The sequence below is a fragment of the Dromiciops gliroides genome, chromosome 1 (assembly GCF_019393635.1).
Source record: "Dromiciops gliroides isolate mDroGli1 chromosome 1, mDroGli1.pri, whole genome shotgun sequence".
NCBI classification, from domain to species: domain Eukaryota; kingdom Metazoa; phylum Chordata; class Mammalia; order Microbiotheria; family Microbiotheriidae; genus Dromiciops; species Dromiciops gliroides.
Window position 1 is genome coordinate 234,234,847 of NC_057861.1, and position 15,545 is coordinate 234,250,391.

Sequence of the window (15,545 nt, forward strand, 5' to 3'; positions counted from 1 at the left end):
TTGCCCAGGGTCACACAGCTAGTAAGTGTTAAGTGTCTGAGGCTGGATTTGAACTCAGGTACTCCTGACTCCAGGGCCGGTGCTTTATCCACTGCGCCACCTAGCTGACCCCAAAGCATGCTTTTTAAACTTTATTTTTCTCGAGATTTTTTCATCCCTTTGATTTTTGTTTTCTTTTACAACAAGACTAATATGGAAATGTTTTGCATGATTACACATGTATAAACTATATTGAATTTGCTTGTCTTCTCAATAGTGGAGTGGTGGAGAGAAAGGAAGAGAATTTAGAAATCAGAGTTTTAAAAATGAATGTTAAAAATTGTGTTTACATGTAATTGGGAGAATTTTCTTTAAAAAAGAAAGAAAATAGGAACATAAGGCAACACTCAAAGTTCCTGATTGGGTTTTCATGCCCAGAGTATTTTGAGAAAAACTTGCCCCCTTCTCAGGGTATAAATTTTGCTATTACTGTCAGTGGCATCAGTTTTGAATTTGATTCTCTGGTTCCATAGGATTTAGTTTTATGGTTTCACTGAACACCTCTTTAGCTCTCCTATAACCTTACCTTTGTTGAATCTCCAATGAATTAGTGTGAGTACTCCCTGTTCTTGTGCTCACTGCAACCCTCAACTTTCTCATCCTGGCAAGCCTGATCTTTGTTCTATAAGATCTCCCCAGCATACTGGAAGGAATGAAGGTCTGTTGACATTTCTTGGGTATTATTGCAACACTCAGGCTTTCCAGTTCTTCTCCTGGACCCTCCCTTCCCCCTCCTCCCTTTTACATGAATGTTCCACATCCTTTTCTAACCATCCATTTCCTGGATGATACCTTTTATATGTAGCCAATTCTTAGTCGCCACTTAATAATATACTGAAGATTGATTATTTACCCTTACTTTGCATCCCTCCTTTGAGCTCCCTGCAATTCTTACTCTTTTGGGGATCATGATGTTTTATTGTAGGCAGACATATAGCATCAACGGGAGAATATTGATTTTTTTTTTTTTAATGGGAGCAGCCTGGGATCATTGAAAATACTATGCAGTTTCCCTCATGTATCTTAGGCTGTGTTCTTCCTCTTACTCAATTCTGGGCCCATGGGTCCAAAATATGCTTACTAATGAAACCTCAACGTAGAATCTGGACAACATTCGCTCTTCAGACCCTTGGTTCAGAAGTTTATTTCAATAAGCACCTGTTAAGGACCTGCTCTTTGCTAGGCACTGCACTAGATGCTGGCAAAACGAAACGTTTCTGACTTTTGAAGAATTTCTCATTCTACGGGTAGGAATGCACTGTATATATGTGGTTAAGTACAAATTTAAAATATATAAAATGAACACAACGTAATTTTGGGCAGGGGCATTAACAAATACTGGTTTCAGGAAAGTCATAGGAATATAGATTTGGAGCTGGAAGGGGTCTTAGAGACCACTCAGTCCACCTGCCTCATTTTGCAAAAAAGAATACTGAAGCTGAGAGTTGAAGAAACACGCACGTCTAGTAAATGCGAAGCTGGATTCAAACTCAGTTGCCCATGAATCTAAGCCTAACATACACTGCGCCTCTGGCTTCTACTTGGAGAGGTCTTTGAGCTGAATGCTACTGCAGGGAGCCAGGGGTTCCAAGAGAGGAAGTTGAGGAAGGAATTCTTTCCAGGCCAGGGGAAATAATTTTCAGAAGTTGAAAATGAAATGTTGTATACTGTAGGCAGTCAATTTAACTGGAATGGAGGGTGTGGTGTGCTAGGTACTGGGGATAGAAATACAGAGAATGAAATAATGCCTTCCAGAAAAGGAGCTTGTGTTTTAATTGAAGAGCTAAATGAACAGAAACATAGAGGACTTCAAAATGTATATAGGATTCCTTTTGCATTTACACTCTATCATAGGACATTAGGCATAGTTTAGTTCTCTTTAAACAAAAATTGGATTTAGACTAAGATTCTGGATCACCTGCTACTTTAAGTTGGTCACTTCTCTTGGTCTTAGTTCCTTCATCTGTAAAATGAGCAGATTGGGCTACACATTGTTTTAAGGATTCTTCTAGCTCTAAGAACATTTACCTGGTTTTGCCCAGTTAATATTGACTATGAAACAGTCACTGTGTAACAAAGCTATATCTGTGGCTAAGATCAGAGAATTCTTTAAGATGTTAAAATACTCCTGGGAGACACCTTAATGAAGGTGAGCCTTTAAGGATGTATTTTGTCATACCTAATCAAATGTTTTTGTTTGCTTGCTTGTTTGCTCTTAATTAACCAAAAATAAATAGGATCTTGTATTCAAAAAATAGAGGCATGAATTGAACTTTCAACTTTTTTTATGAGAATTTTTTCTGCTGTTCTTAATATACAGTTTTCCCACCTGTCTTTTCTTTTTCTGTTAGGTGGTGTTACTATATTTGTGGCCTTATATGATTATGAAGCTAGAACTACAGAAGATCTTTCTTTTAAGAAGGGCGAAAGATTTCAAATAATTAACAATACGTGAGTATTATAATCCTTCCCTAGGAAATACTGTTAGATCAGCTTGCGATAATCAGTATTAGTTGTAGTAATAGTCTATAAACTAGGTTTAAGGGATTTGTAGTCACTCAGAATATTTAAGGATGAAATAATATAAAGCCATTAACATTAGTTAATAAGATGATAATTTCAGAGGTAGTCTGGTTAATAATGTTATGTATGAAGCCTGTAGCTCCAGGCTACCACAAGGTTTGATGTATATAGTTCATGTTTCTAATCACACTAGCTCAGCCTACTGATAGCCTCTGGTCAAACCTCCTCTGTCTGCTTTGTATTTCTTTGTCTCACTTTAAACAAAATTCGTCATGTAAATTTTAAACAAGAGTTTGTTATTTTTTCTTCTTGTCATCCTCTCAGTCCTCAATTCCTCTTCTCTTAGCTACCATTAAACCGGAATATAAATTTGAAACGTATTTTAAATACTAATTTAATAAAGATAGTTTTATTTTCCTTATTAGTTGTTAAACCATTAGTTTAACTTTTTTTATTTTTATTTTAAGTTATGAAAGTTCTTAATTGTGAATACTGTAATACATGGGTGTGATTCAAGCATAACAACCCAATTACAACTTCAGGAAAGGATGTATTACTTGTCTTCTTTTTTTTTTTTACAGAGTTTTATATCTTTTTTTTTTTTTTTTGGCAAGGCAATGAGGGTTAAGTGACTTGCCCAGGGTCACACAGCTAGTGTCAAGTGTCTGAGGCCAGATTTGAACTCAGGTCCTCCTGAATCCAGGGCCGGTGCTTTATCCACTATGCCACCTAGCTGCCCCTTTTATATCTTTTTTTAAAAAATTTTATTTTTTCTAATTACATGTAAAAACAATTTTTAATATTCCTTTTTAAAAAAATTTTAGTTCCAAATTCTCTCCCCTCCCCCTCATTGAAAAGTTTTATATTTTAAAATGTTTTCACTGTGTAAATATCTGATGATTCACAGTCTTTTATATAAGAGAACCCAATAATTTTGATTTTTAGAAACACTTTAATTTACACATTTAGTTGTATTATGGATGTGAGGTGTGTTTCCACCCCCAGTTTTGTGTTTGCCCTGCCTTGTGAAAAGATGGAATATACCAAAACAAATAAGTTAGGCAATAACTAACTATTTTTATTGCCATAGGAGTCAGGATGTGTTTAGAGAACAAGCTTCTCTAACATCTTTAAAAATATTTTTCATTTCTAAAATGTTAGGTATACTTATATGTAAATTTAGTGGAATCCTTTTTAATTTAGAATTGCAAGACTGGTAAGAAATACATTTATTCATTATATTCTAGCTTTTATTTGAGAATAATTGGGGCAGCTAGGTGGCACAGTGGATAGAGCACTGGCCCTGGATTCAGGAGGACCTGAGTTCAAATCCGGCCTCAGACACTTAACACTTGCTAGCTGTGTGACCTTGGGCAAGTCACTTAACCCCAATTGCCTCACACCAAAAAAAAAAAAAAAGAGAGAGAGAATAATTTAGGTATTATTAAATAGATTCCCTATTATAATTATTCAGTGTTAACACCTTGCTTACTGGAGTGTTACATATGAAGTTTTTTAATGTAATGTTAAAAAGTTAATCATAAGGAAAACTGGACAATTAGTAAAAGCTTATCATTGTTCCTCAGGTTGTTTAATTTTAAGAATTTTGTTGTTTTAAATCCTTTGGTTTTAAAAGAATTACACAAAAGAGAGAAAAGCCTTTTATTTTATGTTCTTATATTTCTTTGATAGTTTGACAGATCTGTGATCTATCATATAGGTACTTCCTTTACAAGTGCAGATCATAACTATCACTACCCTCTCTCTTCAAGCCATACATCTTTTGCAGTTTTAGTCTATGTCATCCCATAAATGACCTCTGTAGAGGATCTCCTGATGTATCAGGAGGTCTTTCTACATTATCATTTAATATTTTTAGGGTACAAACATTTTATATATTTGAGTGGCTCACCTTATTTTTCCAAACAACTGAAAGAAATCAGAGAAGCTGGCTTTTGAGCTTAGTCTTGATTATTTTGTTACACTTCTTAAACACAAATTCTCACTTGCCGTTTTTATAACTGAAATTTTAAAATATTGCTAGTTTGGAATAGCAGAATATAAAGATTCATTACATATCAGAATTCCCATGATTTGTGTAAGTTATATCAACGTCCAAATACTAATCAGATTAACAAAAATAACAAAGGACAACAAAAATTGAAGCATACCTCTTGCTAAAACTTAAAATGGAAAATAGCATTGCATGTGTTATATCTTGGCTATTAACATGTCTGCCTTGTAGTAATTGCTTTTGTATTTGTTATAGGGAAGGAGACTGGTGGGAAGCAAGATCCATAGCTACAGGAAAAACTGGATATATCCCTAGCAATTATGTCGCTCCTGCTGACTCTATTCAGGCCGAAGAGTAAGGCACTACTTCATATTTTATTTATACTTTTTTCAAATATGTTTCAGTATGCATTCTACAATGATGTAATGACCACAAAATTTTATTCCAATATTAATACTACTAATGCATCCTATTAATAAAAGATGTTATGTGAAACTCAATAATTCAGTGATAACCACTTAGCATAAGATCATAAAAAATGAGTATTCAGTAAAAAAAAATTTTAAAAGTTACAAGAAATCATGAATCCTTTGACAATTCAATAGTGGAACCTCCCTCTCATCCTGTATTTAGCTTAAGAGCCATTTTCACGATCTGCAGTTTTATTCATTTAAAAAGATATTTGGGGGCAGCTAGGTGGCATAGTGGATAAAGCACTGGCCCTGGATTCAGGAGTACCTGAGTTCAAATCCGGCCTCAGACACTTTGACACTTGCTAGCTGTGTGACCCTGGGCAAGTCACTTAACCCCCATTGCCCTGCAAAAACAAAAAAAAAAGATATTTGCCCTTTATCCCAGGTAGTCATTGGTAGTTTTAACTTAAAGTGGGCTTATCACACAAACTTTAAACTCTGTGTCTTTCTTGTAATTTCTTCCTTACAAGTCAATAGAAAAAAATTTCAGCAATCACTTAGTTGCTCAAAATCTCATTTTTCTTCTCTGCTCAACAAGAGGGATTGAATTGCATGGTCTCAGAGATCCTTTCCAGCACTACATTTTTTATGATAGCTCTAAATTTCTGATTCTCTGAAATACATGGGTTTTTCTTTGGTATTTATAGATAATGGGTACATTTTGGGGAAGGCATTACAGTTTGATTCTCATCACAATTGGGCACTATACTAGCCATGAGAATACAGGCTACTCACATAATCTCCCTGAACCTGAGTTTCCTCATTTGTAAGATGGAAGGAATAATAATGTACCAAATACCTGCCATACAGGGTTGTTACAAAAAGCAAATGAGATCAAGCATATAAAATGCCTTGTAAACTTTAAAATGCAATATAAATTTCATTAGTTCTATTAGACATGCCTTTCATTTTAGCCACTGTATAAATATTCTATGTTTCTAATATAGAAGACAGATTCCTTAAGTTTTAGTTACATTTCTTCCTATGATACAGAAAGGGTAACATAAATTTTGCTATTTATATATCTGTCAAAGGTGATCAGTTTACTCTATTAGGACAATTCACAGGTAAAATTACTCTTTAATTTTTCTATTCACATAGCTGTTATTAATTTATTGTGATAATTTATTGTGATTAATTATTATTTATTATTAATAATACATTTAATAAAAATCTGAGTAATCAAAATCCTTCCTGATGAAAAATTCCCAGTAATTTGGACATGATATTAGTGATTCTGATTGCATTTTAGATATATAGATACATATCCAGGACATACAGTATGGATGCTACTACCTTGGATGGCACTGTAATATTTCCTGCCATGTTTTCAGTGTTTTCACTTGATGTTGATATTAACACAGATGATTGATTTAAAGTAATTCTTTCTCTGCCCTCACTATTCACTGTACTATGGATATTTTTATAAATTGAATTTCTATTTATAATGTTTCTATTTACTTAAAGATTTCAATGTGACATTTGTCTCAAGCTTTTTTTTCCTTCATGGTACAATATTCTTTGCTGTGATGAGTTACAGTCTGCCACAGGAGAATCAGACTTGCACATGCATTTACAAGTGTAGGTTCCATAGAGTTTGCAGCACAGCTTGTTAAATACCCCTCAGCACACCCTTTGAATACCACTATCCATAGTTATTGGCAGCTAAAGTGGGACAGTAGATAGAATGCTAGGCTTGGAGTCGGGAATACTTATCTCCCTGAGTTCAAATCTGGTCTCATACTTACTAGCTATGTGACCCTGGGCAAATCATTTAACCCTGTTTGCCTCAGTTTCCTCATCTATAAAATGAGCTGGAGAAGGAAACGGCAGTATCTTTGCCAAGAAAACCCTAAATGAGGTCACCAAAAGGTGGACATGATCAAAACAACTGAACAGCAAAAAATCTGTAGAGTAGGCTATAATTTTAAAGTATTTTCACCTATACCAAAAATTTGCATGAAAAAAATTTCAATCACTTCTTATATTGTTTAGCCTTTTTTAATGATATTTTCAGCCACCTAAATTCTTTTTTCCCAACCAGATAGCTTAATGACTTAAGACATCTCACTATCATTGATTATTTTCCCTTTTGTTGTGTCTTTGTAATTTCTCTATCCATGACTCCATCTTTACGTCCTAACATATCATTCCCCACCCCAGATGGTATTTTGGCAAAATGGGCAGAAAAGATGCTGAGAGACTACTTCTAAATCCTGGGAACCAGCGAGGTATCTTCTTAGTAAGAGAAAGTGAAACCACCAAAGGTATGACATTCTTGCTAAATTGACATATTTTAATAGGTAAAATATCAAGTGCTTTCTATAATGGTATTTTAAGAAAAATACAATAAAAGAATTCATTTTTTAGGTGCTTTTTCCCTTTCTATTCGTGATTGGGATGAGATAAGGGGTGACAATGTGAAACACTACAAAATTAGGAAACTTGACAATGGTGGATACTATATCACAACCAGAGCACAATTTGATACTTTGCAGAAACTAGTCAAACACTACACAGGTATGTGAATATTTTAAAGTTAATAAGTGTGGCTACTGAAATAACCATACATTTTAAAATATAAGATTAGTAATGTGCCTTCAATATGCTTACCAGTTGAGACTGGGCCCTCACTGATGCAAGGCAGTCCTTTTATTAGTCCATAATTGATTCTCTGCCTATAAGCTATTTCAGATCTTCTCTTCCCTCTTTAAAGGTCCCACATCTCCTTTTCCACACATCCTCAGAACCTTCCTTTTTATATCACTGAAAAAATTGAGGCCATTCTCTTTAACTCATAATCTCCCGTTCTCACCTCCTGTCCTCTGGTTTCTGACAAAGAGCTATCTCTTCTTGCCAAGGCCACTTCCTTTATACTTAAACTCGATCCCTCACATCTACTTCATCATATTGTATACTCATTCCACACTCCCTTTCAGATCTTCGACCTCTCTTTATCAACTCTTTCCTTTCTTAGTGCCTTTAAACAAGTCTAAATCTTCTCCATTCTCAAAAAACATTCACTGGGCTTTACCATCCCCTTATCATTGAGCTCTCCTCCCTTTCTTAGCCAGACTCCTTGAAAAAGTTGTCTACCTTTGCTGTGGCTACTTCCTCATTTCTTCCTCATTTCTCCACTCTTTGTAGTCTCACTTCCTATATCATCTGGCAACTAAATGCTTTCTTCAGAATCACTAACAATGTCTTCATCATGGTCTTTTCTCAGTCTTCTTCCTTTTTGACCAATCTGCTGCATATGACACTGATTGTACTATATTCTTCTCACTACTTTCTCCTGGTTCACTTCCTTACTTGTCTTTCTTGTCTTTCTTACTTCCTTACTTGTCTGGCTCTTCTCATTTTCCTTTGCTATCTCATCACCTATATCAGATCTCTTAACTGTTAATGTTCCCCCAGAATTCTGTCCTAGGACCTCTACTCTTATGATAACCATATCATCTCCTAGTTTATCATGTTTCTGCAAATGAATTCCAGATCTAAAAACCCTAGTCTGTCCCCTAAATTTAGGTCCCATATCACTAATTGTATCTGACACTCATATGTCCAAAGCTGAACTCATCTTCCCCTCTAAAGCTTTCACTCTTCTAAACTTCACAGTTTCTGTTGAAGACACCAGCGTCCTTCCAGTCTTCTAGGTTTTTATTGGCATTATCTTGAACTCCTCTTTCCATCTCTTGCATCTGACTCCTCTCCATATACACACAGGTACTACTTTTAAGTCAAGCTCTCTCTTCAGCTCTTAATTGTCTCCCTGCCTCAAGACTCAACACTGATGTCCCTCCTATACAACTACTGCCAAAGTAATTTTCCTTCAATACAGATCTGACCACATGACTCTCCTCATTCAATTTCAGTGACCTTCTTTTACTTCTAGGTCAGAAGTTCTTATCCTGGGATATATGAACTCTTGGGTTTTGTTGGATTTTTAAAAAACACTTTGCTAATTATATATTTTTTGTTATATTTCAGTATAATTTTTTGCCTTTGTAATCAGATGTGATATATGCATTTAAAAACATTCTGAGAAGGGATCCATTGGCTTCACCAAACTGCCAAAGGTGTCCATGACACTAAAAAGGTTAAGAACCCCTCCTCTATTTAAAAAAACAAAATAACTCCTCTGTTTAACTTTTGAAAGCTATATAACCTGGCCCTAGTCTCTTTCCAGCCTCATTGGACATCATTACTCTCCTACACTTTGAGATCCAGCCACATTGCCCATCTTTCTGTTCCTCACACATAACTACATCTGCCTGTAATCGCTACTGGCTATCTCCTATTTTGGAATATACTACCTCCTTACTTTGAGCCTCATAGATTCTCTTTGTTCCTTTAAGACATAGCTTAAGACACCATCTGCATGAAACCATTCCTGATGGTCCCAACTGCTAGTGATCTCATTCCCTCTTAAATATGACTTGTGTTATTTAAAATTTTTATTAGAAGAGGAAGTAACAATTTTTAGTGCTTAATGTGTTTTCTGTGTTCATTGCTTTTACAAATATTACTTCATCTGATAAAGAGCACTTATCTATTGGATACAACTTAATTTTTCTGAGTAATGAAATTTCAAGTGCATGTATGTTCAATTCTCTAGAACATGCTGATGGCTTGTGCCATAAGTTAACAACTGTGTGTCCAACTGTGAAACCTCAAACACAAGGTTTAGCCAAAGATGCTTGGGAAATTCCTCGAGAATCTCTACGTCTAGAAGTTAAGCTGGGGCAAGGATGTTTTGGTGAAGTATGGATGGGTAAGAAGCATTGACTTTTAAAAAATCTTTTGCTCCAAACTTGTGATTTCCTTGGTGAGGGCGTTTCCTCCAAATGGAATCTCTTGCCACTAATAATGAATCTCCTAATTGTATTGTTTGATTTGGGATATTTAGATATGAGTTAAAATGTTACAATTGCAAGATCATTTTAACATTAACACTGAAAACTGAACCTGATGGCTAATGTATTAACAATATATAGTATATAGCAAAATCCTAAGTTAAATCACCTATCTGTGAATTAAGAGCTTTAGCTTATGTTAAAGCTGCTTACATCAGGAAGAGAATGTTCTTTCAGGAGTAGGTGGTCCATAACTAACCTTTATATAGCACTTATTGGGTACCAGGTACTATGCCAAGTACTTTAATGTAATTATCTCATTTGATCTTCACAAGAACCTTGGAAGGTATTATCACCCTTTTACAGAAGAGGAAAGAGGCAAGCAGTGGTTAAGTGACTTGGCCAGGGTCAGACGGCTAGCAAGTATCTGAGACTAGATTTGAACTCAGGTCTTCCTGACTCTGGGCCAAGTGCCCAGCTGCCATGGTATAAAATATTTGCTAAGGAAAAAAAGTGTTATTCTTAACACTGTGGGAGTAGGAATGTGTTGCAGCATAGAACCAGCATCTTGGAGTTCAGAATCCTGTGAAGAATTCAGATGTTATTTGGAATAAATCAGTTTGCCAGGGAGCTATAATTATGTCAGTGTATCTCTTCCACTGATACAGATCACCATCCCTCTGTAACTTAATAGATGTTTTTTAAACATTCCTGTGACCAAGATTTATTATATGAAAGCCAACCGGATGATAAGATTTTCTGGGGACTTAGTGTCTTCGGATAACAAGCATCCCTTAGTGGGCCTGTCCTTGACCCTTTTCCAACTTGGTAGATCCTGCCAGAGCTTGTTCTCTGCTATCATGGTCTTTGAGAACACCCAAGATGAGGCATAGAAGTAGGACTTGAGTGGAGGAGTAGAGGTTTTAATAATACAATTCAGGAGCATTCTTTCCATTTCAGCAACCTTGTAAGTTGGGATAGTCCTGTTATGTGATAGCTGCTTTTTTAAATATAATTAGTAACATTCCTATACTTCTCTTTTTTTTTCTTCCAGATTCCAAACATCTTGATAAGATTCATGTTCTATAAAATTTGTTTCTTACTTGTTTTATCTGGTACTCAGTTTGACTTTTGCTACTGTTTTCACGATTAAACTTGAAATTTGGCACATTTGGCTTTAATTGAAAACCTTCCAAAACTAGCTAAAATAATAGAAGTTATTGTTTCCCTAGGAACATGGAATGGAACCACAAAAGTAGCAATCAAAACACTAAAGCCTGGTACAATGATGCCGGAAGCTTTTCTTCAGGAAGCTCAGATCATGAAGAAATTAAGACATGATAAACTTGTTCCACTATATGCTGTTGTTTCTGAGGAACCAATTTATATTGTCACTGAATTTATGTCAAAAGGTATGTGTTCATGAATTGATGAGTAAAATTAAGGTATTTATGTCATTAAAATATTTATAAATATAAATATTTATAAAAATATTATTTTGAGAATAGGTACATATATATATCTTACACATGAGATTTTTTTATCCTGTTATGTTTCTAAAAAGATGTTTTCAACAAAGAAGATTTTTATGTAGGCATGTGAAATTTTAGGGTTTTTCTAATGGGAAAGTGTGAGAGATTTTTGCCAGTCATTTGGAAAAGTATGGAAGAAAAGTAAAAGTTTCAAATGGGAAAACAGACTGAAAATGTGAAAGGATACATATGACTATAGGAATGGAATGAATAGAAAAATAAGATGATAAAAAGAAAGCTAATTAGAGTAATAGTACTATAAGAATGAATAATTAAAGCAGCAAGGGAAAAAATACTCATGTGTGTAGAGCTTAAGACATATCAAATTGGGTCTCAAACCAGGGAGCATACTTCAGTGGAATGTGCAAGGTGGTCCTTAATTTAAGTACATGTAGCTTGCAAACATCCCAGTATACAAATGGCTGGCTCATTCTTACGACACTTGGAACACCATTTCTCATCATCTTATGCAACATCCCCTCCTACCCATGTGTAACTCATGCCCTGCTTCTCACTTTACCCCCTAATGTGGATCTACAGATAGTGATAAGATAAAATTTAGTGAATTCCTAGGGTTGCTACCCACCTTCTCTCTTCTCCTACCCAATACAACTCCATTAATCCCAGGGGAATTGATCTTATCACCAGAATGACTTCTGTGACTAAGACATCCAGACTAAGGCTCTTTGGAGGAGGGGAGAAGAGGGAGTAGAAATAGAAGTGGGCATGAGTCAACAAAAACTGAGAAACAACCTGTTTTTGTTGTTGATATTTTTTTAATTGTTTATTTTTATTTTTCAGATGTGTTTTTTTAATTATTCTGCTCACCCACTACCCATTCCCTACCTTCTTCTTCCTGCCCCACCCCCCATGCAAATTAAAACAAAAACCAAAATTCCTTATGTAGCTTCATAGTCTGGCAAAACAAATTCCTACATTAGCCATGTGCAAAAAAATATGTGTATCTTTCTGCATTTTAAATTCATCACCTCTGTCAATTGTGGGTTTATCATTTTATTGATCAGAGTCTTTCAAAGTTCTTTTGCTGTAATTTTTTTTTAAATTTAATAAATTGTTCTCCTAGCATTTCTCACTCACAGCATATGAAATGCTGTATCATTTCATAATGTTCTTTTCATTTTCCTCTGAAATTATCCACTTCATCACTTCTCATGGCACCTAATTATTCTGTTGTATTCATTTGCTACAATTTGTTTAGCCTTTTCCCAATAGGAGGACCTGCCCCTTCTTGGTTTTTACTATCTAGCTACTATGACTCAATTCGTCATAAATATTTATTAAGAACCTACTATGTGACAGATATTGTGCTGTGCTCTGGGGATACAATAAGAGTCAGAAGATAGCACCTGCCTTAAAGGAGCTTTCAGTTTAATGGGGGAGACAATATACAAATAAACTGTGTAGAGGATAAATAATTAAAAAAGGGAAAGCCCTGGAATTAAGAAAGGTTAGTTAAGGCTTCATGTACGAGATGGGATTTTAATTGGGACTTAAAAGATGCCAGGGAGATCAGTAGTTGGAGTTGAGGGGGAAGAGCATTCCAGGCATGGAGAACATCCAGAGAAACTGGAGCTGAGAGACAGAGTGTCTTTTTCATGGATCAGCCATAAAGCCAGTATGTCACTGGATTGGAGTATGTGGTTAGGGAGTAAGGTGTAAGAAAAGTAGAAGGGGGAGGTGGGAGGTATGGGAGCCAGGTTATAAAGGGCTCTAAATGCCAAACAGAGCATATTGTATTTAATTTTGGAGACAATAGGGAGCCACTGGAGTTTATTGAGTAGGAGGGTAACAGGATCAGACCTGTGCTTTAGGAAAATCACTTTGCCAGAAGAATGAAGGATATTTTTCAATGAAAAGAGCTGCTATAAATAGTTCCATACACATATAGATGCTTTTCTTCTTTATTTGATTTCTTTGGGATATAGGCCTAGTAGGAGTATAGTTGGGTGAAAAAGTATATCCAGTTTCATAATTCTCGGCATAGTTGCAAATTGCTTTCCAGAATGGTTGGACCATTTGTTTTCCAACACACCCTCCAATATTTAGCATTTTCCTCTTTCATCTTTTTCAGTTTTATCGATATGAAGTAGAACCTCAAAAGTTTCTCTTTTTTGCATTTTTCTGATTATTAGTGGTTTAGATTATCTTTTCTCATGTTCTTGTTGATAGCTTGAATTTCTTTCTTTTTTTTTTTAACTGCCTGTTTGTGTCTTTTGGCTGTTTATTTATTGGGGCAGTAAAAGGTGCTATCATTATTCCCCATTTTCTAGATGAGGAAATTGAAGCAGACAGAAGTTAAGTGACATACCCAGGGTTACACAGCTAGGTGGTATCTGAGGTCAGATTTGAATTCCAATTTTCCTAACTCTTAGGTCCAGCACTTGATCCACTGAATTGGCTAGCTGCCCATATAAATAAATCCATGACAGTAAGAAAGCACTTAGCTGCCACTGATGAGTTTATCACCAAATTCAAACTATTCTCCAGTACTCTAAAAGAAGTAACATGTGGTATAGGTGCTTGACCTATTATCAGTGATTTCTGAAAGGTCATGAAGGTGGGAGAGATGTCCCAGAGCTAGAATTCAGCAAATATTCCAGATGATAAGATAAAACATAGTTATAGAATTCAAGTGAAAGTTCAGTTATTGTTTTGCTTCATCAGAGTTGCAGTCACTTTAAATGTTAACATATCCTGAAAAGTAATCTTTCCTTTATTCTCTCCCAGGATTCTTCTGATCAAACATGAATTCTAGAAATATTTCTGTTAGCATCTATGTCTAATCATTTTCCTAATGTTTCAGGGAGGAATTCTTCACCTGATGAATGTTTTCAGTCATGTCCGACCCTTTGTGACCCCATTTAAAGTTTTCTTGGGAAAGATATTGGAGTGGTTTGCCATTTCCTCCTCCAGCTCATTTAACAGATGAAGAAACTGAGGCAAACAGGATTAAGTGACTTGCCCAGGGTCACACAGCTAATAACTGTCTGAGACCAGATTTGAACTCAGGAAGATGAGTCTTCTGACTCCTGGTCAGAAAGGATAAAGCCTGGCATTCTATTCACCTAGCTGCTCATCTGCTGAAAAGACCTCTTTAGAATCCTGGTTAAGCTTTTGATAAGAATGTTTAAGTACTGTTAAGGCCAACCGTGGCAAAATTTAATAGTCTTTTTCAGTCCTCATCTTTCTAGACATCCATCTTTTGGTACTTGTAATTATCCATTTGCAGATATTTTCTAAATTCAACTTAATTCAGCAAAAATTTAGTAAGTGCAGTCACCCCTTCGACATTGCAACTTTCCCTATCAAAGTTTCAATATACAGCATAAGATATTAAATGGGAATTTTGCTGAAGCTATAGGCAGCACAGAGAATATGACCAAATACTTCACACAGATTTTACAAGTAAGGCACTATAAACACTACATAATCGAAGAATAAAAAATTCACACTTCTCTGGTACCAAGGGAGGACCAAAAATTTTTACTGGGACTTTTCCAAATCAAGTGGGCGCCATACCCCTAACCCCCAAGATGTGCAAGGGATAACTACTATATACCAGGTACTATGATAAGTGCTGGATTATAAAGATAAAAATGAAAATAATCCCTGCCTTCAGGAAGCTCTGTGCCATTCTCAGCTTTTGAGATGACTGCTTTCTCCTGATTTCCTACCAGCCTGACCACTTCTCATTCCCTTTTGTTCCCTCATTATCCATATCCCATCCCTGATTCCTTATGTTGCCTCAGTCCTATGTCATGGGCCATCTTCCCTCTTCATGTTCTTTCTTGGTGATCTTAGTTTCCAGAGAGGCATCATATCCCAGGATCTGAGTTTGATCTAATCTCTGTGTTTCAGAAAAAGAATTCTTTTCTTACACATAAAAATGTACTCTATTTGCTTTCCTATTTATGTTACCACTTTATATTCTATATGCAGAGTATAGCCTAGCTCAGTGAGTAAAGGTGTGTTTCCTCTCTTAGAAACAATAAAGGGCCTATTAGGCAGCTGGTGGCACAATGAATAGAGCACAGGGTCTAGACGTGGGAAGATGAGTACAAATTTTACCTCAGACACTTACAAGCTG

The 15,545-nt window shown here is 35.7% G+C and overlaps 1 protein-coding gene across 3 annotated transcripts in view; it reads left to right on the plus strand.

Annotated features, from left to right (window-relative positions):
- Positions 1–15,545, plus strand: part of YES1 (YES proto-oncogene 1, Src family tyrosine kinase) — a 91,043-nt gene that overhangs the window by 58,252 nt on the left and 17,246 nt on the right. For all 3 annotated transcript variants that reach the window (XM_043971713.1, XM_043971706.1, XM_043971722.1), the window contains exons 3-8: positions 2,391–2,490; positions 4,832–4,930; positions 7,213–7,316; positions 7,420–7,569; positions 9,668–9,823; positions 11,138–11,317. In XM_043971713.1, coding sequence (XP_043827648.1) covers positions 2,391–2,490; positions 4,832–4,930; positions 7,213–7,316; positions 7,420–7,569; positions 9,668–9,823; positions 11,138–11,317 — 789 coding nt within the window. The remainder of the gene's footprint in view (positions 1–2,390; positions 2,491–4,831; positions 4,931–7,212; positions 7,317–7,419; positions 7,570–9,667; positions 9,824–11,137; positions 11,318–15,545) is intronic.